The sequence below is a fragment of the Buteo buteo genome, chromosome 20 (assembly GCF_964188355.1).
Source record: "Buteo buteo chromosome 20, bButBut1.hap1.1, whole genome shotgun sequence".
Taxonomy (NCBI): Eukaryota; Metazoa; Chordata; class Aves; order Accipitriformes; family Accipitridae; genus Buteo; species Buteo buteo.
In genome coordinates this window covers 24,143,956-24,171,176 of record NC_134190.1, presented here as the reverse complement: position 1 = coordinate 24,171,176, position 27,221 = coordinate 24,143,956, and the positions used below count along the sequence as shown (strand labels likewise).

Here is a 27,221-nt window from a genome sequence, read left to right as displayed (position 1 = left end):
GATCCTCAGCACGCCAACCAGATGCACACGCTGCCTCTTCTCGTTGCCACCTCCCAACAACTACCAGCCCTGGTAAGATCTGTCCCTCCTGCCCCTTTTCCCCAAAGCCCACTTGAGCGGCAGTGCTACCCGCAGGGCTGGAACGAGGGGGCAGCAACGGAGATCCCGGTGAAGGGGGAGCGAGGAAGAAAGGGGGTACAACATATACTTGTAGGTACGGAAAGGTAAAGAGGTTACGTCATGCCCTTGTAGAAACAGAGATAAACATTAAACCTGCATTAGATCAAAAGCTGACAGGCACCTAATGATGCATACTCCAGGCAAATTCATTTTTCAACGATCACATTTAAAGACAAAAAGGAAAAAAAAGAAGATATGTGAGTGATGTAGATGATGGAGTGCATGACTACAACATCGGTCAACCAAGAACATAAACTACTTCAGCACAACATCAGTGGAATTACTTCCAGTACCTTAATAAATGACTTAAATGTGAACCCTGTGCCTCCTGCCAAAACAGCTTTTGGGACTCCTGTCCAGATGCTCCTTTGGGGATATAAGCAGCCAACTCTCTGAACACCTTCAAAGGTTTTCATGCACGATTTAGAAGGAATAAAGTTTTATGCCTCCATCACTTATCCTGAGTTTGATAGAAAGTACTACACTTCTATTCTAAAACTACTGTCAATAAGATTGAAGGTGTTCAGAGAGAATATTAATCACTTATATCCTTCTGACTACCTATTGCATGATTTCTAAAATTGAGCAAATACATAAACTGTTACCTAGTAGCTGCAAAAAAAACCAAACCCAAACACCCTCCCGCCCCAGATGCTTCAACCCATCAGAGTCACAAACTCTGGCCAGAAGAGTCAGTGGCATTACATTTTCTAAAAATGACTGATGGTGTCATGCTCTCATTTTGTATCTAGACATCTGTTCAAGCAAAGCCCCGTCACATTTCTCTCGGAAAGGTCAGTAGCTCTCATATTACTGGTTTAAAGATCTCTTCGTGATGTGCTGGATTTTTTTAATTATGTGTACATGGTTTTATATGTACCTGCACGTAGATACGCTACTCGGAACTGCAGCAGTGACAAAGTACACCATGATGTGGTGGATCTGAAGGATTGCATCTACATAAACAAAGAGTTAGTAATTACAGAGCTTCTAAACCTTCTTGATTTCCCAACTGCAACCACACACGCTTGAAACCTGTGCAGACTCTGTAATTTTAAGGGTAATTTAGAATGTATTAGTCAAGGTGGAAGAGCTGAAAGTTACATTCCCAAAGATATGTATATCAAAATATAGGTAATACGGCTATTTTGTAGTCTTTTAAAAAGTAGTATCTAGAGCTTTATAGAATGATGCAGCTGTAAGGGATGTGGATGTCTAAGGACAAACCTCAGAGGCAACCAGGAATTAAGTATGAAACTTGACCAAATGAAATATCAAGTGTGTAAACTGTTAGCAAAACCCCATCAAACAGGTTTACCTTTTCAGAGCTTTCACAGGTCTCTCCCGTGAGGAAAGGAATCACCACAGTGCAGAAGGGAGTGATTATAACGATGCAGTTACCCTTCTTTGAAACAAAGGTTTTATACCTGAAGACCTATGCCAAAAATATATTTTAAAATTTGTCTTCTAAATTATTCGGGTACAGAGATAAGGAATATAAAATAGTATTTAGACTTAAAAAGTTTGTGAATAACATTGTAAATGGTTTTTTTACATTTAAATTCTAGGTGACCAATACTCAGAATGAAAATAACCATCCCCCTCTCTCTCCAAAATATAAAATACTGTAAAAAGCACATTTTACAGCTAAGTGTATTAAAGTACCAATGGCAAGACCTCTAAAATCTACTATGGAACTGTGTGGTGGAAAACAATGCAATATTGATTAGCCTTATTATAATACAATGAAACAATTTTGCAAATGTTATGTGCGCTACGTGGAAAGACATAATAGCAAGCATCACTGAACTTACAGCATAGCACCTTAATGACCTACATGGCTAATTTAAAAGGTGATTATTTAGAATTGTGCTTTATCCTGTGCCACTTTTGGATCCTATGCAATTGTTAAGTATACTAAAATAATTGTATTTGTGTCATGTGGCTATGAACAAGTCAACAAGACTTGCAATTTAAATGAATCACTGGGGCACCATGTAAAATCTTTCTTGCTTCAAAGAGTTCCACAAAAAGATGCTGTATCACTGAAAGAACGAGGAACATGGGAAGCATCCACAAATACACTCTGTTGTCAAACTTTAGGAAGAATCTTCATCTACAAGCTTTTTGCTACAAACTCTACAAAGCTTTTTTAACAGAAATCTTTCCAGCTTGTAGATATCCATATGCACTTTATTTACCATTACTAATCTATAGGCGCTGCACAGGTTTAGGCTTTCACCAACATGTAATACTGCGGCAAACATCCTTTAACCGATCGCATTTGACATCCCTTGACTGTTAAGGCTTGGGCACACTTGGAATCTCTAAGATATACAAAGCTAGACAGATTTTGTTTTTAAATTGAAGCTGGAGAATGTTGTTATCAACCTTGAAGAGTAACTAACAACATTTCCCAATCCAAAAATCTCCTTTAATTATCATCTCTCCTATAGTTCAAATACATAATTTCTAAGAAATAAATGAATTCTGTTAAAACCATGCAATGTTGCTTTTCCACTTTTTAAAGTGTTTTCTTTCTGATCTTATCTATCTCCATCTGACACTTCAATTTTGTGCTTTTCATTAACAGTGAGTCAGTCTAATTCACTGTTACTGGTTTTTTTTCAAGGGAAGGTGGGCAATAAAAAGCTGAAAAAAGATCTTATTTCACAGCTTTCAGTAACATGCATGCCCCTTTTATTTCTTGACCAAGCGTATTTTTCAGTAATGTTACTGTACAAGAAATATGTTTAAATCATCATCATTTGATGAGGCTGGATGAGTTTTTCTCAATGGACTGCACAGAAGACTGGTCAGGAAATGTGACTTTTAACAAAACATAACAGAAGCAAACTTTCATCCCTGACTCTACATGCTTCTTGCACAGTGTGTTAAACTAAAATCATAATGGTTATTTTCTTCTCTTCAACTGACATGGGAACATTTTACCACTGGTGCGCTGCTAAACAGTATCAATCCCATAAATAAAGGTGGGGTTTTTTGCTTGTATTACTAGTCAAGAACAAACCTTTCTGAAAATGAAAGCAATCCTATTGTTATAAAAATACACTGAAGTGTTCTGCAAAGGGACGGGAGAACTCATCTTGTCCTACAGGTTGCTTAAAAAAAAAAAAAAAAAGAAGACCCATTACTACCAAGATTTTATTTTGGAGGTGATGTGTTCATCTTTTCTATTCAAGTATAACATCAGTCGTCTTATAAAATCTCAATAAGGAGCTGTATTGTCTTTCTTTAGCGGATCAGATACCAACTGGTTAACTCCAACTTTTTTGAAGGTGATCCCAGTACACAAGTTCCTCAACACAGCAGATTGTACTAAACGTTGTCGCTTTTTGCTGCACATCCTACTAAAATAAACAAAATATACTCCAACTAAATTTGGGGCGTTTCATTGTCCAGCTCCTCTAGACAGACTCTTCTAAGCAAACTGACAAGTCAGCTCTCACGGGAAACCCTCCCTTTGACCCGTCCTACTCCTGCCCAGCTCCCCTGAGAAGAAACCAGCTGCTCCAGTTTGAGGTCATTCAAAACGAAAAATGTGATTGGGTAGTCAAGTGCTATTAGTCCAAAGCCATGACTTAGTCAATAAGCGTGGATTTTTTAAACATCTCTTTGCATGAGAATTGACTGTTTCAGTGCCACATAAATACTACTACAGACTTGCTTTCTGTTTAGCAAAGACTATAATGCTATTACTACGTGCTGTTGTCTTTTTACCAAGACAGTACAAGGGCTGGGATCTTCCAGGTCGGCTTCCTATTTGTAATAGAAACTGGTGATGCAGAAGAGACATTTTTATTGCCCTATTTTTGTTCAGAAAAGTAAGGAAGTCTGGTTTTTATCAACAGGAGCATAAAGTTCTGTTTGCAGAACTTTAAACGGCTCTGCCCAGCTGTTGGAAGCAATTCTTTCACATTTGTTTTTCTCTGGAAAAGGCAACTCCTTTAACCCTTTTTTACAAAATCAATTCATTTTCCTCCTTCAGCCTCCACATTCTTCAGCTGGGATACTCCTAGTTCAAGGCCTCTCAAAGTCAAACAGCTAGGAAAGATGAGCTGAGCATTCCTGGAGTTGCAGGGCAGCTGCACAAAAAAGGAAAATTGGATTTTCAACTGCCAGACAAAGAATACTTTTAACCTGCAAAAACACAAAAACACCTTTTCATGTAATATTACAAGGTGGCTTTAACTCTTTCTGCATGGAACTTCATTCTGACTCTTTTCAATGGGTTTTAGTATATTTTGTATGAGCAGGTGATCATTTACTTCGATGCATTACTGAGAGTTCCCAGCATGAGCTAACCACTTGTCGCCTACATTTGTGCACTGAATGCAGTCGTAAAAGGAAATAAAGTACTTTCCACTTTATTAACTAATACTAGCAGAAGAAACAAATATTCTTCTATAATTACAAATCAAAATGCTTTGAGTAATGAAGTAACACGCATATTTGACTTGAAACTGGATCTCCATTTTTCTAAGTCCAAGCACATACTGAGAAAGGTCATGCACTCTGAGATTGTAGTTCAAAATCAACTCGTTCAAAATAACATAGCTTTCTCTCCCATTTATATTCAGGTCATAAAAGTTTCCTGGCTAACAGTTTAGCGCGCCGTCCTTTTCAGTAACAGGCAGGTGACAGCGATTAGAACACCATGGACATTGTTCTGGTAGAGGAAGGCACACATCGGTATCTTTTTGAAGCACCCGTAGCCGTGTGGTTCCACTGCTTCGGGACCAATTATTCACAGTACCTTTTATCCATTCTTGATCATCATTAGATTCCTCATGAGATGACAGGTTTTTAAAAAAGAAATTATACCATCTTACAGCAAAACTGTAGGGGGCCTGATGATAAAGAATTACTGGGGGAAAATATCGTTCTTACGCTAAACTGTTTTCAATTCTTTACCATTGACCACATCTTTCCTCACTGTTCTTCATCTGCTACTGCCCAGGATCTTATGACAGAACAAAACAGAAGATATGAGTGGGTACCTAATTTTCACAATTCTTGGCTTTTTTACTAGTCGTACTAAGAAGTACTCGTGCATATGTTCCTTTGCTTATTACATGTTTAAATTCACAGTATGACTAACAGGCTATTGACCAATGCCACATCCTTAACTATGATGTTATAATGTTCATGAAATACACTTGTGATGCAATATTACATATTTTCTGAAGTAGGACATGAACTTGAGAGGGGAGAGGATGTAAGAAGTATTTGTTTGCATCTGAGAGGCAGCTACAAGGAATGCAGTGTGCTGAAACCGATCAGCAAACAGCTTCTGCAAAAATACCTCTGTCGTCCTCTTTTTAAATATATAAAGCAGTAGCTTTGATTCAGTGTGCCTTCAAAATTACGCCATTATCTGTGCATTTACATTCCCATCTCTTCTTCTGCGATTCTAAAAGGAATTGTTCCAGTACAGTTCCCATATTGGTCCAGTATAGTTCCCATAGCTCCTCCTTCTAGTCCCTCTTGTTTAACTTGGACCAAAATATTCTGACCTCCACCAAATCTCATTAGCACTTCTGTAGGAACGGTCTCCAGTTATACCCTATTTGTTACCGCCGAGACAAAAAGGCAAATTAATTCCGGAAAAAACCAGAACCTTTTGATTAAACTCTTTTCTCAAACCTTTTTGCTCACTAGCAAAGACACAACAGGATGAGGGACTAGGATCAGGGTCAATTAATTTAATGGTAGTTTCAGAAATGATAAATGGGGAGAGCAGGCCCTATTATCACGCTTTTTCAGGTTACTGCTTTAGACACATTCATCCTTTTTGTTTAAAAAAAAAAACAAACAAAGAACCTAAAAACAACAAACAACTTTGATTCATAAAAAAAGAAGTCTTAGAGGGTTTAGGCCTAGTATTACTTCTATTTAACTGCCAAAGCTTGCTACAAGCCTGTATAGAGAAAGAATTGTTAACAAAAAAGTTAGATATTACAAAGCTTGTATGTTTTGCATACCAGTTGCATCCTTTTACATATTGGTAAACACTGCTGCTTTTTTTTTCCAAATCCGAATTTTGAAATATTTTTTCCCAAAATTATTTTTCTTCTCTGCTGCTAATATTTTCTCCCATTTTGATTTTAAAAAAAAACCAACCACAACACATTTTCAAAGAAGGATATGATGCATATCCTTTATAAAACTGATTCAAAAGGAAAAAAAAAAAGGTGATTATCATCTGAAAGCCCATTTTTTTAATGTGTCATGCATACTGGTGTTTTCCTGTACTGAAAAATATACAATTTAACAAACTGGAGATCCAGCTAAACATTTTTAATGAATAGCAATCAACACTTTGGTGGCTATCAGTAATGAGTCAACATTTCCTTAAAAGAAAAAAATGCTACCTACTACTACAATTGCTTTTAATCTATGTCATATATAGGGCACAACTTAGATCCCTGCAAACGGAAACGCGTAGGTGACCCCACCCTTGCAGAGACCCAATTATGCCACTGGGGATCCATTCACCCACACTCATCCCATTAGATGACCATGCCTGAATATACTGATCTACAACAGACAACCAGAAATGTCTTCCGTATTTCATCTATCTTACAACACCACTTTGACATACACATTGGAAAAACCACCCACATAAATGTTCAAAGTTAAATCTAATGAGAAGAAATCAATTCTGAAACCATAATGAAATGCTTACTTCTGATCCTTGTAATTTTTTAAATTTGCCTCTATATTCCAGCATTTTGTTAACTCACTCCTAAAAAAAAAGAAGTTATTTCCACATACATGACCATTTTTCTTTTTTGCAATATCAAATGTTTCATTAACACCATTTTAGAGCCAACATTTTGATTAGCATCAAGACAGTAAAAATTGCACCTATGGAAAGACCATGTGGACTTTAAGAAGCCTAGATTATAATAGCCAAACATCAATAACATCTACTTTTAAAATACCTATTTTAAAATCTGTCCATCTAGCTAAATATAATTAGTGCATTTATTTCATAGGAATGTACTGGATCATATTTGAGAAAATAGTATTTGTTAAATGGTTTACTAAGTTTCAGATCCAACTACTTTCTTCTCCTAACCGCTGGTTTTATGAGCTAATTAGGATAAAAGTTAAACTTCAGAAAGACAGGCATACCTCCAAGGGACACAGTGCCCTATCTCACAGTAATGAGTTATGGTTCTGTCAGTAATGTGGCTCCCGACTAAACTATTTGCGTCTCTGACATTTTGAGGCTCGTAAGTTGTCCCATGGTTGGGCAAAGTGACTAGGTAGAAACCACCCAGTATTTTCTGCCCTTCAGCTTTAGTTTAAGAAATATATAAGAGCTGTACAATTTAACCTCTACGCAGACATTAAGATCTAGTTCTTCTCTCCTAAGAAGCCTTAGGTTAGCATTAGAGGCAAACCCCTCAACAACTAGAGGATCTGTTACAAGGCAGAGAAAACTGATCGTAGGCTGAGAACTCGGGAACGCACGCAGATTAATTACACGAAGCCTCGGTCCGTACTGCGCTGCACGAGGAGCCCATCACAACCAACGTACAGTACCTTTCATCTTGTCCCAGATCCTCACTGTCTGGCATTTCAGATGTAAAAAGGAATTATCTCTCTCTCTCTCTACCAATCTAGATAATCCAGGCAACGATCTTCTAAGTCTGTTTTGTGTTTTAGAAGCGGCAACCCGGGCAACTGTCCTGTTTGCTGCCGCGAAGAGCGCTCCTTGCTCGGAGAGCAAATGTTTACAAGACATCCTAAGTGCCTGCTGCTCTTGAATGAAGTTCAGAGCGTTGGGCTTTGATTGGCCAAAACTATAAATAAACAAGTCGTGACTCACCTCACACACTATGACAGGGTGTTTAGTAGCAAGCACAGCCAAAAGCAAAACAGGTTTGGTTTTTTTTTTCCTCCTGGTCATGTGAGGGAGAATCACCACCCAGTTAGTACATTTTATTTTTCTGCTTCCACTGGAAATCTTCCTCAATGTCTCCTTTTTTTCTCAGGTGTAACTGAGCAGCAGTGTAAAAGACACAAACTTTAAAGTAACATGCTTAAAAATATAAAAGCCAAGAGCTTACTCTAACTGTAAAAATATCCTTTTTTCCCTCCCCACAAAGCATCAGTCACAAGCCGTCAGAAGCAGCAAAATTATTCTCCACTGACTAAATTCACAGATGAAAAAAACCAAACCCAAAACTTAGCAATTCTTTTAAAATAAGGAAAAGGAAGATGAGTTCTCAGTAAAGATTAATTGCACTGGTTTTAAGTTCTGATTCCAAGCTTGCCTGCCACAAGCAGTCTTAGCTATCACAGGGATACCAGCAAATTGTACTGGAAGAGCCCTCAAAAAGAAAGTATGCCAACAGGAGGAGGTTTTCTGCCAAAATACTTCGAATGACTCTGCAAACAACCTAAGGTGAATTGACAAATTCACTTTCCTCCTACGGCTTTTTGCTGCGTGCACGACAGGAATTCTGCCACTCCACCTACACCAGCTACATCTCTATTAATTTTCAACATCCCCACAACCTTATCTGTGCTGCTGAAGCTTTGTCGCGCAGCCCAAGACTCCAAGCATCCCATATGTACATTGTTCAGCACATTGCTCAGCACTGTTCCTTCATATGGCTTCCTTTTCCATTAAACAGCTTGACCTATTGCTCTTAATATATTTTCAAATAAATATTATATCCAGAGATCTTCATGCAGAAATCTTTTATTCTATGAAGGAATCCAGCAAGATTTAGACCTGCCTCTCCTGCATGAGATAGTAGGAATTGTCCTGGGGATGTCACATCTTAAAAACAAATGAAAAAAAATAAGCAAAGCTGGAACAAAAGGTATGTGAGATTAAAAAATAAGCACCCCAGATCTTTGTTTTGGTAAGCTGTATTTGGTGCATTGTGGGTAATGCATCATTTGCTGGAAAGCTGCTTAACTTCCAAAACTACAAAGGATTCTATCCTTTCTTCTTGTTTTAATACAAAATGCTTCAAAATGAGTAGTAAGATCTAGATAAAAATTGCAAAAACTCCCCAAACCATATAATCATAGATCTATTACTTTAAATGGCATGATTTATATTTACTATATGAGTATTTGAATTAATAAAACCCTCTCAGGAATTGGTAAGAAAACAAAACGAAACAGGAATGCTGCCTATCTGTGAATGACAATTTCCTGAACTCTTCTCCCAACATTCCAGTTAGTTCCTTTTTCCTTTTTTTAATCTCATCCCATCTTCTGTATCCATACCTTTCCTCAGTCTTTCACAACACATGTTATTCCTGAGGCAGTTTAATCATAGTGGACTTTTAAAACAAAGGAGAGCAAAGTAAAAAAAAGAATAAAGTCCTATGTCTAAATTATGCAAAGGAATATATAAATATGTATTAGAAAACATCCTGCCCTACTCAACAGAGACATTCCATGGTCATTTATACCTGCATATTCCAATATCATCTGCTCTTCTTTCTTCTTTTCTTTTTCTACTTCTGATAGTTACAGGTGAAATAATTAGAGCTGAATTTCCTTCAAGCTTACCCTGAAGCAACAGAGCTGCTAAATTCAAAAATCTTAATTAATGAAATGGTTTTGTGTGACAGCTTCATTTTCAGATTAAAATTCTGAAGTCCTCTAATTAGGAAAAGAATCAAAAGAAATAGCTGAAATATGCAAACGCACAAAAGCATCATTAAAAATTTAAATGTAGCATGAAAAATGAAAGCAAGCAAAACTAAACCACTTGTGCAATTTGAGTTGCTTTTGCTTGTTTACATGCATTGCAATATACTCTTACACAGCCACACGTATTTACTATGAAAAACGCCTTTTTACAAAATACTGCTTTTTAATGCATTTGATGATCACACTGGGCAGCTGAAAAGCTCTCAGTAATGTGTCTACCCCTGTGTTTCAGTCTTGGAACTCGATGTACTCCAAACTCTTCCAGTATGACTTTGGACTGTTCATTTCTTTGTCACGCCCTGTACACAATGCTTGCTGCTGCAGCAGAAAAATGGTTCACTGTTTCCTTTTGCAATTCCTTAGAACTCTTCCCCCGCCCTCAGTGAGGTAAGGAGGGTAATATCACCTTACTTATTGATAAGCGAGTCCTGGAAAGATTAAGTTCAAATGAGTACCTAACTGAAATGTCAAGGACCTGTTAACTTAGGAGTAGAGCATTTAGAAAACACTTCAATGCTCAAAGACAAGTTTCTGCTGATATCACTGCTCATCATTTTTGCAAATCAGACTTCAGAACAGCATAAGCGCATGATTAGCCGAACTGCAATCACACTAAAGTATTTTGCTATCACAAAGAAGACTTATCTAGAAAATTCGTCTCAATTTTTTAATCATTCTGAATTCTTCCGCACCGAGGGAATTAGAGCTCGTAGTGGCCCATCTGGAGGTTTCCAGCAGATCGGGCTCCAGACTATTTGACAGCCGCACGAGATGGAACGACCTCTCCAAGTGCCCTCGGGTGGAAGAGCAGCAGGTGAGCAGAACTACTGTACTGAATCAGGCCAAAGGGCTCCTGGCATCTCCTACTGTGTCCAAAAGCGCAGCCTAGGGAAAAATGCATTGCTGCCTTCTCCAAATACTCGGTCTTCTAGACTCCAACGTGTGGCTCATGGGTTTCCTGAACCAGCAGTGATGTCTGTATTTTTAGCTCCGAGTGGATTTCCATCCTGTGATAGCATCTTGCGGCAAGGACTTCGGCAGCTTAACTACATACTGTCTGAAAACAAAAAACCCAACCAAACCCCACCCTGTTTGCTCTGATCTAGCCACTTCAACTGATGTCTAGGAAGTCTTCTACTGGAACAGGTAGATGACAGTTCTCTCTCTTCAGCTTTTCACAGCTATTAATCATTTTTGCAGACCATTATCATATCCCTTTTGATGGGGCTGCAGAATTGAAAGGTGGAGCTGCCTAGAAAAGAGCTCGCCTGGTATTAGAATTGCTAAAAATCAGTTTAAAACTTTTTCAACATGGAAAACTCAAAGTGACTAGAAATGACAGAACTGAGGAAGGAAAAGCTCTTTCCTTACCCCTGTTATTTTTCAGGGAGGTTCTTACTTCCTTGCTTAGTTCCAGCTAACGCTACAACTTTCTAAATTGCAGGGGACTTTGGTCAATCCTCTCTGTCCTTTCTAAGTTCCTTCTTGCCATCTCCAAGGCCTCACCTTACATGACTAATCCCTGCTCCTCTCAACAACCTCTTTGCCTGCTATCTTCCAGCCTTGCCATGTCTCTCTCACTTCTCGCATCCAGCTTTTTCTGAAATTTTCCCTCTCTTTGGCTCCATTGGTTCCTCCACAGAAAGAACAACCCCTTCCTCCTAGCCCGTTACTTCCAAAAGGAACATGAACACACTTGACTTTGTAATCAAAAGGAGAAAGATACTATCAGTTATGTTCTGCTCTTGCTCAGCTTATTCATCTTTAAAAGCCCTGTTTTGCTCATGTTTCACGCATGTCAGCTGTTGCATGCCCTCAAACATCCTGGCTGTTCTTTTCCAAACTCTTCCTACAGTTACTATAACCAATTTAGGGTGGGAGAGACCAGAAGTGTACATCATTATTCCCAGTGAAGGCAAACTATTGATTTACACGTTTTGACCCTTTTTGTGAGTTGTTCCTCACGCTCTGTTGGCCCTCATTACCACATTTTTACACGCAGCTTTCCACAGTACCCAGTGGTCTTAATTTTATTTGGATAACTTTAAGAATCAATCCTTCTTACTTCTGTTCATCTCCATTACCCTGTTCTTCAACTAAACAGACCTCTTCTAGACCTTTCTCAAAACTTCCTTGACAGGTGGTAAGTAACAGCTCTCTACTGTCAGGTATTAAGATACCCTAAAATATGTGCTGGCACACAGATTGGATGCCAGCCTGACAATACTGCTTCATCAGGCAATCTCACCAGTTTTGCTCTTGCCAAGTACAGATTTGGACTGAACATGTATCACAATCATCAACTAAATGGCCTTCCCCCCAAACTGTACAGACATCTATGTGAAATTTTCCTCTTACAGGCAGGCACCAAAGACTTCAGAGGAAGTCATCAGCAAAAGAAGGAAAATAAAAACTATATTCTTGCCAGAGACAAGGAAGCAGCCTTACTGAGTAGCTGAGAGGATCAGAAATAGTGTCGGATCCACTGTTTTACATACTCAGATACTGAAGATGCTGAGGGGCTCTAGCAGCGGGGTGAAAGGCAGCGTGCTGTCCATTTGCAAGAGTGCAAGGGGGATGATCTGGCACTGCATGGTAGATTATGTACCCCACCCAGTCTGCAAGCTTTCGAAGATTTTAATTAGTCAGCCTGTGGCACGCTTTAGCTGGGCAACCAGCTCCAGAACTAGTCACCATCGCTGCCGCTGTCTATGTCTCTCCTCCTCTGAAAGGAGAGTAAGACGGTGCTTTCAACGTATAACCCTGTTCTAATTATTCAGCTATGAATGAGCCACATTCTAATAATGTGGATGAAAAAAATAATGAACACCATACTGTGCACTTAGAGAGATCCTAAAAAACCTCACCTGTCTCATAGCAAAAACTCATGCTCCAAAAAGAACATCTAGTTTAGTTCATATTTCCAGAAGGAATGGGCCATCCAGCATTTTACTTTTTGTGGACCATTTACGCTGACATTATTTTCAGCAAGGGCACGTGTTTAAAAATTACCATCATTGTCAAAGGCACGTTTAGGATTAAAACTAATTTGAAATGCATGTTTCTGCTACTGAAAAAAATCATATTAATAACATACATGAAGTCCCCAAAATGGAATATGTTCTCCCCCTTTTTCAATATAGAAAACTGAATATATTGGTCACATTTGTGTGTGTGCAGGCATCTGTATGTTTATGTATTTATAAGCACACACACATGAAAGGATATGTTTTACTGTATTTCATCAATTTCAAGTGCACACCCAATTTTCCCGTATTTTCAACATCCAAATTTGCTGAATGATTCCTGTTCCAATTCTTTCTGACTAGGTAAAGCGGACTTCAAATTGCAAATGCTTATTATATTTACTTAACTTTGAGATCTCTTCATACACTGTAATATATACACAGGAGGCTTGTTTTAGAAGAGAGAAAGCCTTTCATACAAGCGTAAATGAAAAATCATCAAGATAGACCTGCTGAACATGCTCAGTTCTTTGCTGGAGTGTTATAGCAGGTATAACCTCAACCTGGTAAGCAGTGCACTGAAAAAAAAACTTAAGACACCTATTACACACAAAATACAGTTTTGTATTTATCTGTACCTAGGAGTAGGAATGGCAAAAAAAATAAATTTAAAAAAAAAAAAATATCTTTCAACAGTCAAAGACCAATGAAAGCAAATAAAAGAAGTGCTCAGGAAAATTTTTCTCTCTTCATGGAATCCTGCATATTATGCAGGATTCTTCTTTGTACCTGGATGAAGTAACTAATTGTTAAAACATTGTTTAAATCACAAGCTGCATATTAAGACACCCCCCCCCCAGCATTCAGTTTTGACATAAGAAAAGTAATGCAACATTCAAAAAGCTAAACAAGATATCACATGCAAGAAATATTTACTTGGCAGAACAAAGCACATGAATATGTATTTTTAAAGAATCATAAAATATTGAGTATGAAAGCAAACTGACTATCAACAGACACCAAAACCTGATTTGTATCAGCAACAATTAATTGTCACTGTGAGGTTTTTGTGTTTCATCATAAAGCACGCATAATAACACACCACAGTGCATGACAGTAGTTCCAAGTTTTCGAACACAAGCAGAAAGAAGAGTTAAAGGAAGTAAGAGACACTTCAACTGCAGTTTAAAAAGCAAATTACTACATTTTAGTCACGTGAAGATAGCGTATCTTCCTCTGGTACAAATATGATAGGTCATGCTGGATTTGTGTGACAAACAGAGAAGAGCTGGAGACAGGGCTGTAGAAGATCTTACCACTAAGGGTGAAAATCTCAAGTGCTCTGGGACTTTTTGGCCATGGGATCCTGTTAAACAGCTATAAAAGAAACAGATTTTGGAGGGACAAAAAAACAGGTAATACATCACCTAGCAATGATCTGAGCAATTTCTAAAGGTAACTGAATATTCTTCCAAATTTTTGAAGAGACACTTTACATACCGTTTCATGAAATTATTTTGTTTACTATACCACATTCCCGATTTACCCTAAGACCTACAAAGGTACTTATGTACCAGTTCATCTCTAATCATGATCTGTAATTCAGTAAAGTCACATTAAAATGCAAATTTTTTTCCTAGGCACACATGCTACTCAAACCTGCCCCTCTACCTGTCTCTTTTGGTTTGTAGCAATCTGAATCTGTTTCTTCTCAGCAATTGGTTTCTTCCCCACTGAAAAGAGATGAACTATATGAAAGGCAGACCAAATAGCAAGACAATGAAATCAGCTTGCATTGAACAAATTGGTCAAAAGATTAAAAATAGTTAATAATGCATAAAGACTTTAAAATATTTTTCAAAAATGTTGATACAAAGAGCTAAAGCACAAACCTGAGAAGTTTGTTGTGTTTTCTAATGTAAGTATGAAACACAGCACAAAACAATGCAAGAAAAGCAGACTGCCAGCAAGCTACCAAGAAAATGAGAATATTTAGCAAACAATTCTGTATGTAATTCAATTAAGAACATAAGATGTCACTCAGCTACATAGAATCTCTAAGATAATTAGGACACTCAGAGCCACATACTGACAATCCCTGTATCTAAAAGACTTTGCTGGTATGCTCACAGTTTGCTAAGACAACCCACCATTACTTTGATGCTGCTATCATCCTATGAAGAAGAGGATATGAGCCAGTTTTTCACCTAATCATGTAATTTAGTCTTTGGTGCAATGTAAGAAAATCAACTTATCAACTTCTTATCTATTTGTTGGTTTACTGTGTGACAAGACATAAAATCTCTACTGTTTAATATGCCTGATGGTAAAATTACAATCATATTTTCTCCCTTTAAAAAGAGCTTTTTTCATCAGAATTGTCTTTACTCAGTCTCACTGTAGAAGTTTATAAAACCATGCAACTGTGACATAAAAAAATAATGTCACTCGGTTTCAAGGCCATATTTTTATCTGATGGAGCAACTAGTAATTCGTATGCTACCCGTCAGTACTTTCCACCTCCAACACATGTAACAACACATTAGCAAATCTGATATCATGAAAACAATGAAATGCAAATTTATATAAGCAAAGTTTGAAGTATTTACAAACTAAAACAGCTCAGGGAGAAAAAAGCCAGAGTGCATGCCATTTTAGGAGGCACATATTTGTGTATGCTGATTAACCGGTTTGTTTAAAAAAAATAAAAATCCCCTCACCACAGTTCATATTACTGTTTAATCTCACTTTGTAGCTCTACCAGCTGGAAAGAGAAAAAAGACATATAACCTTGTTAAACGCCAACATCAAAACTTAAAGAAAATAGCCCTACATAATATCACAGGCAACAATGTAGAAGGGTAAGATAGGTAATAATGTGAAATAGCAACAAGAAATATATTACACAAAGTAATGGTATGCTTCACACCATGACGATTCATAGGTGTACACAACTGCAGACTAGATAGGAAGGCTCATTCTGAGACGCACTGATGAAGACAAAACTAACTTTATCCTGGAGTGACCGGTGTGCCCAATTTCTTACCAGAGTTTCTCCAAAGTAAATACTTGTCAAACCACAATCATTTCTGTTCTTTTAACACCCAGCCCTCTGTGAAACAACTGCAAATTTAAAGCTGCGGAGCCCAATGAACCACAGAACAGGCAAGGGGACAGCCAAGACTGCAAAAGAGAACTCAACCCCCTCCCGCAATCACACCTACCCCCAAAAAAACCTACACAGTTAAATGGCTCGTGGGCTAACGCAAGCCAAGAAGGGTTCAGAGCAGGAACGATGCTCAGGGAAGACCTGCAGCTTAACCCGCCTGTCATCGAGGGCACAGGCAGAGCTGTGATTTAGTGGAATCCCCTGAACTGGTTGGGCGAGTGCTGCCAGAACACTCAGCCACAAGTGCTGAGCACCTGATAACCTTCGCCCTGCCTCGAGAAGATGGTAATTCGGATGACATTTTGCAGAGAGGCTCACAGCACTACCGGGAAGCCAAATTAACTTCAGTTATCTAGACTTTTGCCTCAAAGTATGGAAGACCTAAATTTTCCTCTTCCTGTTCTGTTACTATTGATTTTTATTTCAATTCAACCCATTTCATTTCACAAAGTGGTTTAGAACACATGTATAGAACACCTTGTTTTGCACAACACAACAGCAGCTCCTATCACCCTTACAACTTCCTTTCCCCTCATTTTTTAGACATCTAAAGTTTTCTAAAAAAATCTTTTTGTTAAGCTGTAGGAAAGGCACTTCAACAGTACATTCTGCTGCCAGAAGACTGAAAAATTAAGCTTTCAATTTAGAAGTTACCTATTCATACATGTGTTTTATCTATATAAATCTGTAAAATGCATGTTTTTTCACAGCTTTTGCCATTTCCTTCAGAGTCTTGATCTCCAAGATACCTATGAGAAAGCATCCTTTGCTTTGAAAAACCTTCTCTGCTGATATACAGATCATAGAATCAGAGTATCTCAAGTTGGAAGGGACCCATAAGGATCATTGAGTCCAACTCCCTGGATGTTCCTATAGAGGAGGGAAGTACAGCCCTGACATGAGAACTTCATGCAATAGTTGTTCAGACGCATTTAGAGTCTTTGCTATCAACACACAAGACAACAGCCTTACATCTTTTGGTGTCTGTTTGCGTTCTAAGAAAACATATACGTGCATTCAGCTAAAAGTTCTTAAAAATGTTTAGAACAATATTTTTTTAAAGATCAGACGTGCAAACCTCAGATATTGCTGCTCTGATTGATTTTATTACTCTGATCTCATGCCTAAATGCATAAAAGCAAGTTCTTAAGGTACACATTGACCTTGCAACTTCCATAGGATGTGGTGGTAGCAACAGACACTCAGTCTAAAATTGGGCAACAGTTATCTCACATGCCCTTCTGCGATTTCTCAGACTTTAACGACATATACAAATGCAGAAATAAATAGATGTATTTATTTTAGTCTTACTATGTCACTTAAGTGAATAAAAAGTCAATGCTTGTAATGCTTTTAACAAGAACAGCTATACTGGGTCAGACAAAACTCCATCTAGCCCTGTGCCCTGTCTTCAACAGTTGCCAAAACTGAATACCTAGGGATACCTAAGCAACAGAGTAAGAACACAGGAAAATACATAATGGTACCTCTATAAAGTACAATGCAGCCTCCAACAATCTGCAACTTAGGGACTTTCAAAGCCAGAGGTGGTGATTTTTTTATTTAATAGCCTTCAATTAATTTTCTTCAAGGAACTGTCCTGTAATTTGTATTTTTAATCCACATATAGTTCTAACATTCACAACAATCCCGTGTCAAGGATTTCTAAAGCTTAATTACATCATTTTATTTTTCCTCAGCCTGCTGCCTGCTATTTTGATGCCTCCTCATTCCAACAGCATGAGAGAGAAGACATGTTCCTTGTGGCATCTTAGAGACCTCTATTACATTTCCCCTTAATTAGTCCTTTTCTCTTTTGAAAAGTCCTATCTCATTTACTTGTTCTTTATACAGAAATAGTTCCGTATATTTGCTCTACCTTGTTGCTCTACTCTGGACTTTTTTTCTCCTGTATGTTTTTCTGGGAGGTAGCAGATCAGAACCACCCACAGTATTCAGGATGGGGACATACAGCACATAAGAGTGGCATGTGGCTGTGCTTACTTTTGTCCTGTATGTCTTTCACTGACACTTAACAGTAGATTTAGTCTGTTGATCAATGCTGGTTTGGTGAGACCACATCTTACTCATGAGTGGTTACAGTCACCTTGGGACACTATTATTTTATATGTGAATTTAGGACTGCTATTCCTGCGTAACTTTACAGTTACCTACACTGAATTTCATATGCTATTTTACTGTGAAAGAATCCTGTAAAGGATCTTCTGAAATTCTTCACAGTCGGTCCTTGACTTCATTGCCTTGAATAATTTGGTCCCTCCAGCAGGTCTGGCCATCCCACTATTCACCATGTTTTCAGGATCACTTAGGAGTCCATTTATCAGATCGTTCCAGCACACACTGCTGCAGGATGCATTCTCTGACCTTCCATTAAGATGAAGGCTAGCCATTTACTCTCACTGCTGTTCTCTATAATCCATCTGTTTTTTTATTCATGGGATGATCTTCTCTCATATTGCAGAGTTACTTATTTGCTTTTAGCTAATGCCTTTTGGAAATCCAAATGGACTACATCAATCTCTACTCAGCATTCTGTCACAGTGTCTTCCTGTCTGAAATTTTTAATACAGACTTTTAAAGTTAATATTTTACTTTTAAAGTATTTAAAAAAATATTTCTACTACTTTCATATTGTATATTTTTATATTTGCCATGAAATTCTCTTAAGCATCACCTCACACTATGAACTGACCTAAAGGAACGTCAATGGCCACAGCTATGTCAGTGATCTATTAATTGTACCACCAATCTAAGCACTCGGTAAAAAAAGGCTGAACTTTTGAAAGAGTATCATTCTCCTTACATCAAATCTAAGCTAGGAAAAGGAAGCATGTGTCATATAGTGCCGGGACCACAACATTCACGCAGGCTTGACAGAACTTTTGTGGTTTTGTGCTACAGTGAATATTTATCTCTGAAAATTTTTATTAAACTGGTCTCCTGAATATGTCTGATCACCTGTATTCAAAGAGTGGGGAAACTAGCAGAGCATGAAAAACATAATGAGCATAGGCTACCCTCTATTTTCCTCAGTGTAAAAATAAAAGATGTGTAGCTTTATAGAGCTGATTTCCAGTGTTATTTATACTCTAAACCATCTTGGAATATTAACCAAAAAAAAGAGTTAAGTCATGAAATATATTTCAATAGGTAAACATGCAACATCTCTTCTGTCAGTAAGAAAAAAGAAAAAAAAAAGAACGAGACTCAGGGAAGGAATATCATGATGTTTGTTTCAAAACAGCTGAGCTGTTTTACTCAACTGTATGTCGAAATGCCTAAAAGAATATAAAATGTTATTCTGCTGATAGGCTCACATGCTTCAACAAAACTGTGTGCCAGGACATTCCTTACTAAATTAGTGACTAATCAGATGTTGTGCTGGGAAACACACCCTCACGTGTCACAACGACCCAGGCGCTGGCAACATTAAAAAAAAAAAGGGGGGGGGGGACTACAACTATAGGTTCTCATGCCCCCCTGTAAATAACTTCCATCGTGCGTTTTGTAATCTAATGCTTGCATTTGGCAAACCAGATGCAATTAAAGGTCAAAACACAACTACTATATAAACTCAACTCTACTTACTCTGATCTTTCTCCTGACTATCACAGTTGTAAAGATTCCAAGCAATGACATCCTCTTCCTTCCATAGCAGTAACTAGTATATATTTATAACTAACTTGTTTCATTATTCATAAATGTTCCTTGCTTCTTTTATTAAGTTCTCAAAATAACCAATATTGCTTGTTTCTTTTTCCTTCTTATTACCCTCAAATTTCCAATATGCTTTATATATTGTTTAGAATTTGAAAACTTGCCAGGAATTAACTCAACAGGCTGTTAGAAGACCTGCGCATATTTCCTCCTTGTGAAAAACAGCATTTTTACAAAACTGAAAATGTAATTGCTATATTTTTGTTGGATACAGGGGGCATATTGCATACGGAAAACTGTGTAGCACTACGGAATTTCCAACCTTTGTTCTTGTTGGTGAGATATAAGACAGTACAAAATATTATTTAAATAATTCAGTTTCTCAAACCACATATAATAGTACAGAAGAGCAAGCTTTTTAATCAGAGAAAACAGATACTGATTCAATGACGGGCTTCAGGTTCTAGAAACCTTTGCATTGTCTGCAGAATGGCCTGAAAGCTGCTCTCACGATGCTGAAATCAATGCTTAGGGACAACTGGCCCCAGAACCATTTCTGTACATCATGTATATATATTCTCATAATCAGATTGATGCCAATTTGTGTGGCAAGAAAAAAAAAACCATGACTGGCAACAACTGTGACAAGCAGTCATGGAAACTGGGAGACAAATGCCTCTGATAAATATACCTATGGCAGGTTTGGGTATTTGATTCAGTAACGTTTTCATGTGGAACAAACCCTATTCTTCTCCTCAAAATAATAAAATAACAAAAGCAGCATTTCTGCCTACAAGAAACAAATAATACAGACCAATATTAAAAGGGGAAGAAAGCTATTTGTACTTGCAGGAGAAAAACATCTTTTTCACATTTTTGGGTTTGGCATATGCCATACCATTTGCATTTCATCCAGTCTTTAGTGATAATATGAAAATACAGTATATGGTTAAGTTTGCTACCTGTTTTTATGGAGTTTTTTTTACCAAATATGATTTGACTTGTGTTTAAGAAAAGCTATTCCAAAATGAAACAGTCCGTTTTTTTTTCTTAATCCTAAAAGCAGTCTCTCTATTTAAAGTAACACTGGGGGCTCCCTGAATGCTATAGTTTATAAATACCCTTTAAGATGACAAGTCAAATGACTTCAGGATTGTAAGTTATCTCTCACAGTTGTTCAACTGTTAAAATGGAAAGCGGTAAGAATAGAATAAAAATACCCATGGTGAAAATGTTACATGTGCAATGGAATAAACATAGGCAATAGGACACATGACCATTTTAACATTAATCTTTGCACTTAAATTTACTCTCTACCCTTTAAAAAGGTCAGTTTTGCAAACTTGTCTCCTGATGAGGAATTTGAGGTCTGTCATTCTGTTCAAAGTTCCACACTGATCAGAAGTGCAGTCTTCCTCTACTCATGTTCTGTCTGGTACTTGTTGCAACGATATTCTGCTGGTTTGGGCATTACTAATAACCTGATGCAACCCACCTAATTATATAATAAAGAACATCTTAAAATACATACAAAAGGTGAAAATATGAACATTACATTTGTAAGCAGAATAAATCTCTGAGGCAGGCAAACATACCCAACAGCTCTGTGGCAATCAAACAGGCTGCTCCTGGACTAGGCAGCAGTTAAATTTATTTTATGGTATAACCCTACAAAGAGTTACAAAAAGGATGTTTTGACTGTATGTCAGTTTTCTGTTCTGTTTAACAGGGCTTGGTACCTTGCTATTCTAAAAAAGTACTACTTCTTGTCAACCAGTTGAAGATACAACAATATGCAGCTACGGTCTACGTGTCTAGATGTTTTACTAAGTCTGCCTAAGCTCTTTGAAATCTTTTAACTAGAAGATAGCCTTGCTAACTCTGTGAGTTGCCCTAAAAAAAGGATGTTCTCTACAAGGAACTGACTTTTTCCAGTTTGTGCTGTCTGCAAAGCCTTGGAATACAGTACCTCCACTTGAAAATAAGGAATTAAAGATTGCACTCCAACCAGTAACCTAGTTGTTGTTAGTGTACTGATAGGCAGCTACTTCTGCATAGTCACAGCTACAAATTGCCAGACATTTGACATGGATTCCCTCCATAAATTAAAAAATCCCAGAACACCGAACTTGTTCAAAAGTCTTTATGGATTAGGGATAAATATACAGGGTGAGGGCTGACAGAGGCAAGGAGTGACGAGCTCTTCTGTTCAGAATGATGCAGCTGCATCCAAGTCTTCGCCTTTCCCTGTCTGAGCTGGGTAGGAAGGCTTTTGCTACCCTTCAAGAGGCAGTTCATAATTTGAGCCTAAGTTCAACATGTGAGTTGAAACACACCTGTCTAAGAATGAACATTACTTTTTGGCTGACATTTTGTAAGAGTACAACCAAATCTTTTGGATCCTTCAACTGGAAGGACGTTTATCCAGGATATGAGGGGTCTTTACCACTTTTCCCCACATACACTTTATTCCAAGTTTCACTTTCTTATTGAGGAAATGCCTGTCAATCAAATCCTTGGACAGGTTTTCTTATAACGCTATTTAGGCTGGCAGCCAAGATAAGAGTATACCCTTCTACACCCTGCCTCTGAAGCATGTTATTTATAATAAACACTTTGTAAATATAAACAAGTCAAAAAAAGAAACAAAGCAAGGGCTTTATACTGAAAGTGCAGTAATACTCAGAACTGACAGCGATACATGGTTAGCACGAGAAAGCTGATCTGCTGAAAAGTGGTCAGAGAACAACATTTTCTTAGATTCAGGAGGTACCCAAATATTGTCCCTTTTAATTCATAGGATACTCTGTGGGGGTCTTGCACCCCACAACAAGCAAGGATTAATTGCTTGCTTCAAGAGGGGTCCCTGAAGACAGACAAAGTGATCTGAGATGCATGGTACCAACACAATTCCTCTGCAGTTTTCCAGATATAGTTTTTCTATAGAGATGTTCACAGGCTTAAGAAATCAACCCACGAAGATGGGATAGACAACTACTTTAAGAGAAGCTTGTAGCTTTCATTGTATGTCCAAAGTGTGGCCCATAACTCAACATGGAAGACAGTATGTTTTGTTTTCCCTGTAATTAGACTTCTAAAACTTTATCTCTGCTACTGAAAAATAATGGTGCTAATATTGCTATATCAGCAAGAAGCATGGAAATATTAAGAAGTGAAGGACACCTTGAAACCCCCGTGCTGAAAGCTGGGAAAACTTGGCCAACGGCATGCAACTGCACTGTACAAATCAGCAAATTCAAATGCAGCACCTGCCACGCTTGCTCTTGTCTCAGACGGAAGAGTAGATCTAAGAACTTGTTATTGAGAGATAGTGCAAAGCTGAGAAGGGGACCAGTGGCATGGGAGAGCTCCAGACTAACACCAAGCATTTTTGCTATTTTCTCTTTCTGAATCTCTGGTTCGTTTCTCCACTCACCTCCTCGCTGGAATTTTCTGTATTTGCTTTATCACTTTCCTTTCAACTCCCAGCAGCTTCCAGGAGTTGTTTTGTTTTCTTAGTGCTGGAAACAAGCTGAACTAAAAAGACCAAAACACCTGCAGTTCTATGTATCTTGTACTTAATGTTTAGTTAATACTGTGATCAAAAGAAACATTTGATCGTTACAATAACCACAGCAATAAAAAAGATGTGAGACAGCCTGGATGATGGTAGGCAGCAGCGGGGAGGTTGCATTTTTTTCCCCAGTGATGATAATACGGGTATTACGTGACATGCCAGCGAGCATGACACAGAGCTATCAGAACTGGGTCAGCTTGGAATTAGCAGTTCTTAGGTTGTTCACAACGTACAAATCCACCTGGCTCTGCTCACAGACACCTTTAATAGAACTGCATTTTTGACACAGAGGATCCAGAAGCAAAACTCTCATGAATAATTGAACTGCTGTAGTGACTGCAGCTCCATACTTCAAAAAATTAATTAATCACAGAATAGAGCTGGCTTTACTATATGTTGGAAACTGCTGAAGAAAAACTGCTCTATGTTTAAATAAAAAATGACGAACAAAGGCTGTATTTCCATCCTCCCATTATTATGGAGCTATCATTTTTCAACTGAGTGTAACAGTTAATTTTTACCAGTGAGTAACAAAGGAAATTAATTACTGAGTCACTTTTGCACAGGATGCAGCATACCCTGCAGTTTGCAAAGACTGCACTTATGTCAGGTATTTATTTCACACGTTTAATCATAGACGTATTGGCTTCACTTGAATAAAAGTTTTTCAAACCTAGTTTATTGACGTATAGTAAAAATACACATCTCACTGTGCTGGTGCCCAGATGACCTTTTTTCCAACATGGAGGCAAACTGGCAAAATCACAGAATCATTTAGGTTATAAAAGACCTTTAAGATCATCGAGTCCAACTGTAATGCTAGGTATAAGTATTTTTAGAAGCCTCCACATGAAATCTCCTGAAGTTGTTCCATGAAATTACTCCTTCTGACTTATTCAGGGAATTTGTTTATCCCTGAGAATATACAAACAGAACGCTATAAAAAAAAAAAAAAAAAAAAAAAAAAAAGCTTTCAAACAATATGCTTAGAAATGATTACTGAAATCTCCTGTCTGTGACAGATTAGCGAGACCAAAAAACAACTGTCAAATCAGACTATGTGAGCTGTTCTTCTGCATCTTGAAATTTTAATTAAATATTTGTATAAACCCACTTTTGTTATCAGAAGAAGAAAAATTTCCCAGAGGTAAACAACAGCAATCTTCTGAATGACTCCCTAGTATCTCAGTTCTGCAAAACCAAAATATACAATATGGAAATCTTTCAGAGCTCTTTAAATAGAATAAAAAGTTTAAAATAATTCTTGAGAATTTTGACTACAACTAGTCAATGGGTTAGATGGAGGGACAGGATTGTGGGACAAATGAAGAGAGTAATACATTTCTCAAGGAATTATGGTTTATGAAGCTAAAACTAGAAAAAATAGGGCTATCCAAGCAATTTCAGATCAACTGCTCTCACTTGGATACTTGGAGAGATACTGACTAACACAGCTGACAAGCTGTTAAAGCAGTCAACGGTGGTTACTCAGTATCCAAATAAGTAAAAAAGAAGGCATATTTCTTTTAAAAAGTATATAGCCCCTCCTAAAGAAAAGATGGAAGCATACATCTCAGCTGCCGCAATGTTTTTGAAAATTTCCTGTATGACACTTAAAAGCAAACTGCAAAAATACAGCTTATATGCAATCCCCATGAGATAACTTCACGTTTAATTGAAAAGCCATACCAAAGGGCAGGTATTAGAAGCATCTTGTTAGGAGATTGATATGTCCGTAGCATTTTCATTCAGTATGCCCACTAATCCTTCAGATGAGTGAGTGGCAATACCCTGGGAGAGCGGCAGGCGCTGTAGAGGACAGAAGCAGTGTTGGAAGAGGAGCTCAAACTGGAAAATGGCATGAAACAAATCAACCAGCCAAACTCATCTGAGGTGTACCATATTTGACAGGCCAAATGCATGAACCCCAAATGGGAAAGAACTTACTAAACAAGCAGTGCAGCAAAAAAGGAGAATTTCCCAACAGAATATAAGCTACTTGAGTTATTTGCAATAGTCTTAGAAAAAAAAAATCTATGCCTGGCATGCATTTACAAAACATTTATGCTATACAGCACAAGTCATCGCTTTTACTTGATGCTGATAAGACCTCGGTTTGAGCATCATGCCAGGAGCAATACAGATACTCAAACATGAATGATAAAAGTTTCTGAAAACATAACTCACGACTCATCAAATATTAAATTGGGTTGATGGAATATATCCTTGTCAAAAAAAGTTAAAGCAGCCCCAGTAAAAATCTGCTGTCCTTTGTTTCTGCCCTTACTTCCTCAGAAGTTACTCTTTTCTTGCAGCCATGATAATGCTTAACCTTTATTCTTAGCTAATAGGGACAGAAGGCAAACAAGGCTTACAGAAAGAGGTATGCAATATTTATTTGGTAGCAGTAGACACTGGAGAATTCCAACATTTTCACCTCATCTCTTCCATGCACCCTCTACAATGAAAGGCGAGTTGAGCTCCTAGAGATGAGGAAGAGAGGAAAATGTCTTGTGATGGCTAAGGCAGAATCATGTTCTAACCAAATTACTAGAGAACCACAGATAGTAGGCCTGACTTCAAAAGTTCACAAACCACTCTATGAGAGAAGAAATTGGTTATATGCAGCACACATTATTTCTGTCAAATATAAGAAAAAAACCAAGCCAAACAAACCAACTATTTCTACCAGTGGGATACATAACACCTACAAAGGCTGTGCCACCTCCTTTGTTTCCCCTGCCCTTAAACAAGAAAGAACCAACCAACCAAGACCCCAGGATAAGTGTGTAAAAAATTGTATTAAACGATCTTCAGACTTGAAGTGTGACACTTTTGCTAAAGTTGCAGCCTTTCTAGTGAAGTATTATTATTATTTGTTCCTGTAAGAAAATGAACACACAAAATTTTACCAGAATGCTGATTTTATTGTTCAGCATTGTTTTATTGTTTTGTTGTTTTTTATTTTATCAAATATAAAAACAAATCCTGAAAAGCATATTACCTGAGAAGTGAGCTAACAATTTGGAAATAACTAGCCAGAAAGCAGGAATAAAGTAATGCAACATAAACCAAAAGATGTTAGTATTAAGAAGTTTTTGCAATATAGATAATTCTTTCTGCAATCTGCAGGGAAGTTTGAGCATTTATAGATAGTGTGCCTTTGTGATTTGGAAAAAAACCCACCGTGCATATTGCTAGCTAACTCAGCTGTGACAATGCATTATATAAAACAAAGGATAATTACAATTTGATATTTGAACCGTACAGTAGCTACTGAATAAATAAAATATAGGTTTAAACTGCAAATAAAACTCAGCTTCCGTTTGCTAAGACTACAGTTCCACATGTATGCATCCACCTTCTGCAGGACTGCAACCACTTTTTCATATTAAGAACATTTGGAGAATAATATTTTTAAGCATAATTATTTGAGGTATGTTATTCAGCAATATACATATACTCCAGCACAAACTCCTATGAATATATGAGCTGAAATGAACAGACCATCAAACATCACAAAATACCAGGAGTAGAAGTCTTTTGAGTACACTAGATGCCTTCAGATTATATTGAAACAACTGAAGAAGGAAATATTTGCACTCTGAAGCCAATTTTAATGTATTTATCTATTAGACTATATTCTGCCTTCTGCCTTCCTGTACGTCCACAGGAAGATTTTCTTCAGTCTGTTACCAGATTTCATGCAGTTGTGTACAGCCATGTGAAGAACGGATCTCGCCTGGATGACCAAACCAAGACTAAGGGACTGCGCAACAGAAACCGATACTGATAGTCCCTTCTTTCGGTACTGACTGGCCCACATGACTGCCCTTGGCTTACATTAGCTTTGTTCCTATCTGCAACATCAAGGAAATGAATTTAGAAGCATAAAACAGAAACGCTTCCGTTACAACCTTGAATCTGTTTGGATTTCCTA

At 37.7% G+C, this 27,221-nt stretch overlaps 1 protein-coding gene across 2 annotated transcripts in view; it reads right to left on the bottom strand.

Moving 5' to 3' along the window:
- The window catches only part of RETREG1 (reticulophagy regulator 1), a 69,889-nt gene that overhangs the window by 19,063 nt on the left and 23,605 nt on the right, over positions 1–27,221 (bottom strand). Inside the window, exon 1 of one of the 2 annotated variants that reach the window (XM_075052389.1) lies at positions 7,756–7,968. The exons of the other annotated variant lie outside the window; for it this stretch is intronic. Coding sequence (XP_074908490.1) covers positions 7,756–7,790 — 35 coding nt within the window. The 5' untranslated portion in view covers positions 7,791–7,968. Of the gene's footprint in view, positions 1–7,755; positions 7,969–27,221 lie in introns of those variants that run through there. 2 annotated transcript variants of the gene reach the window in all.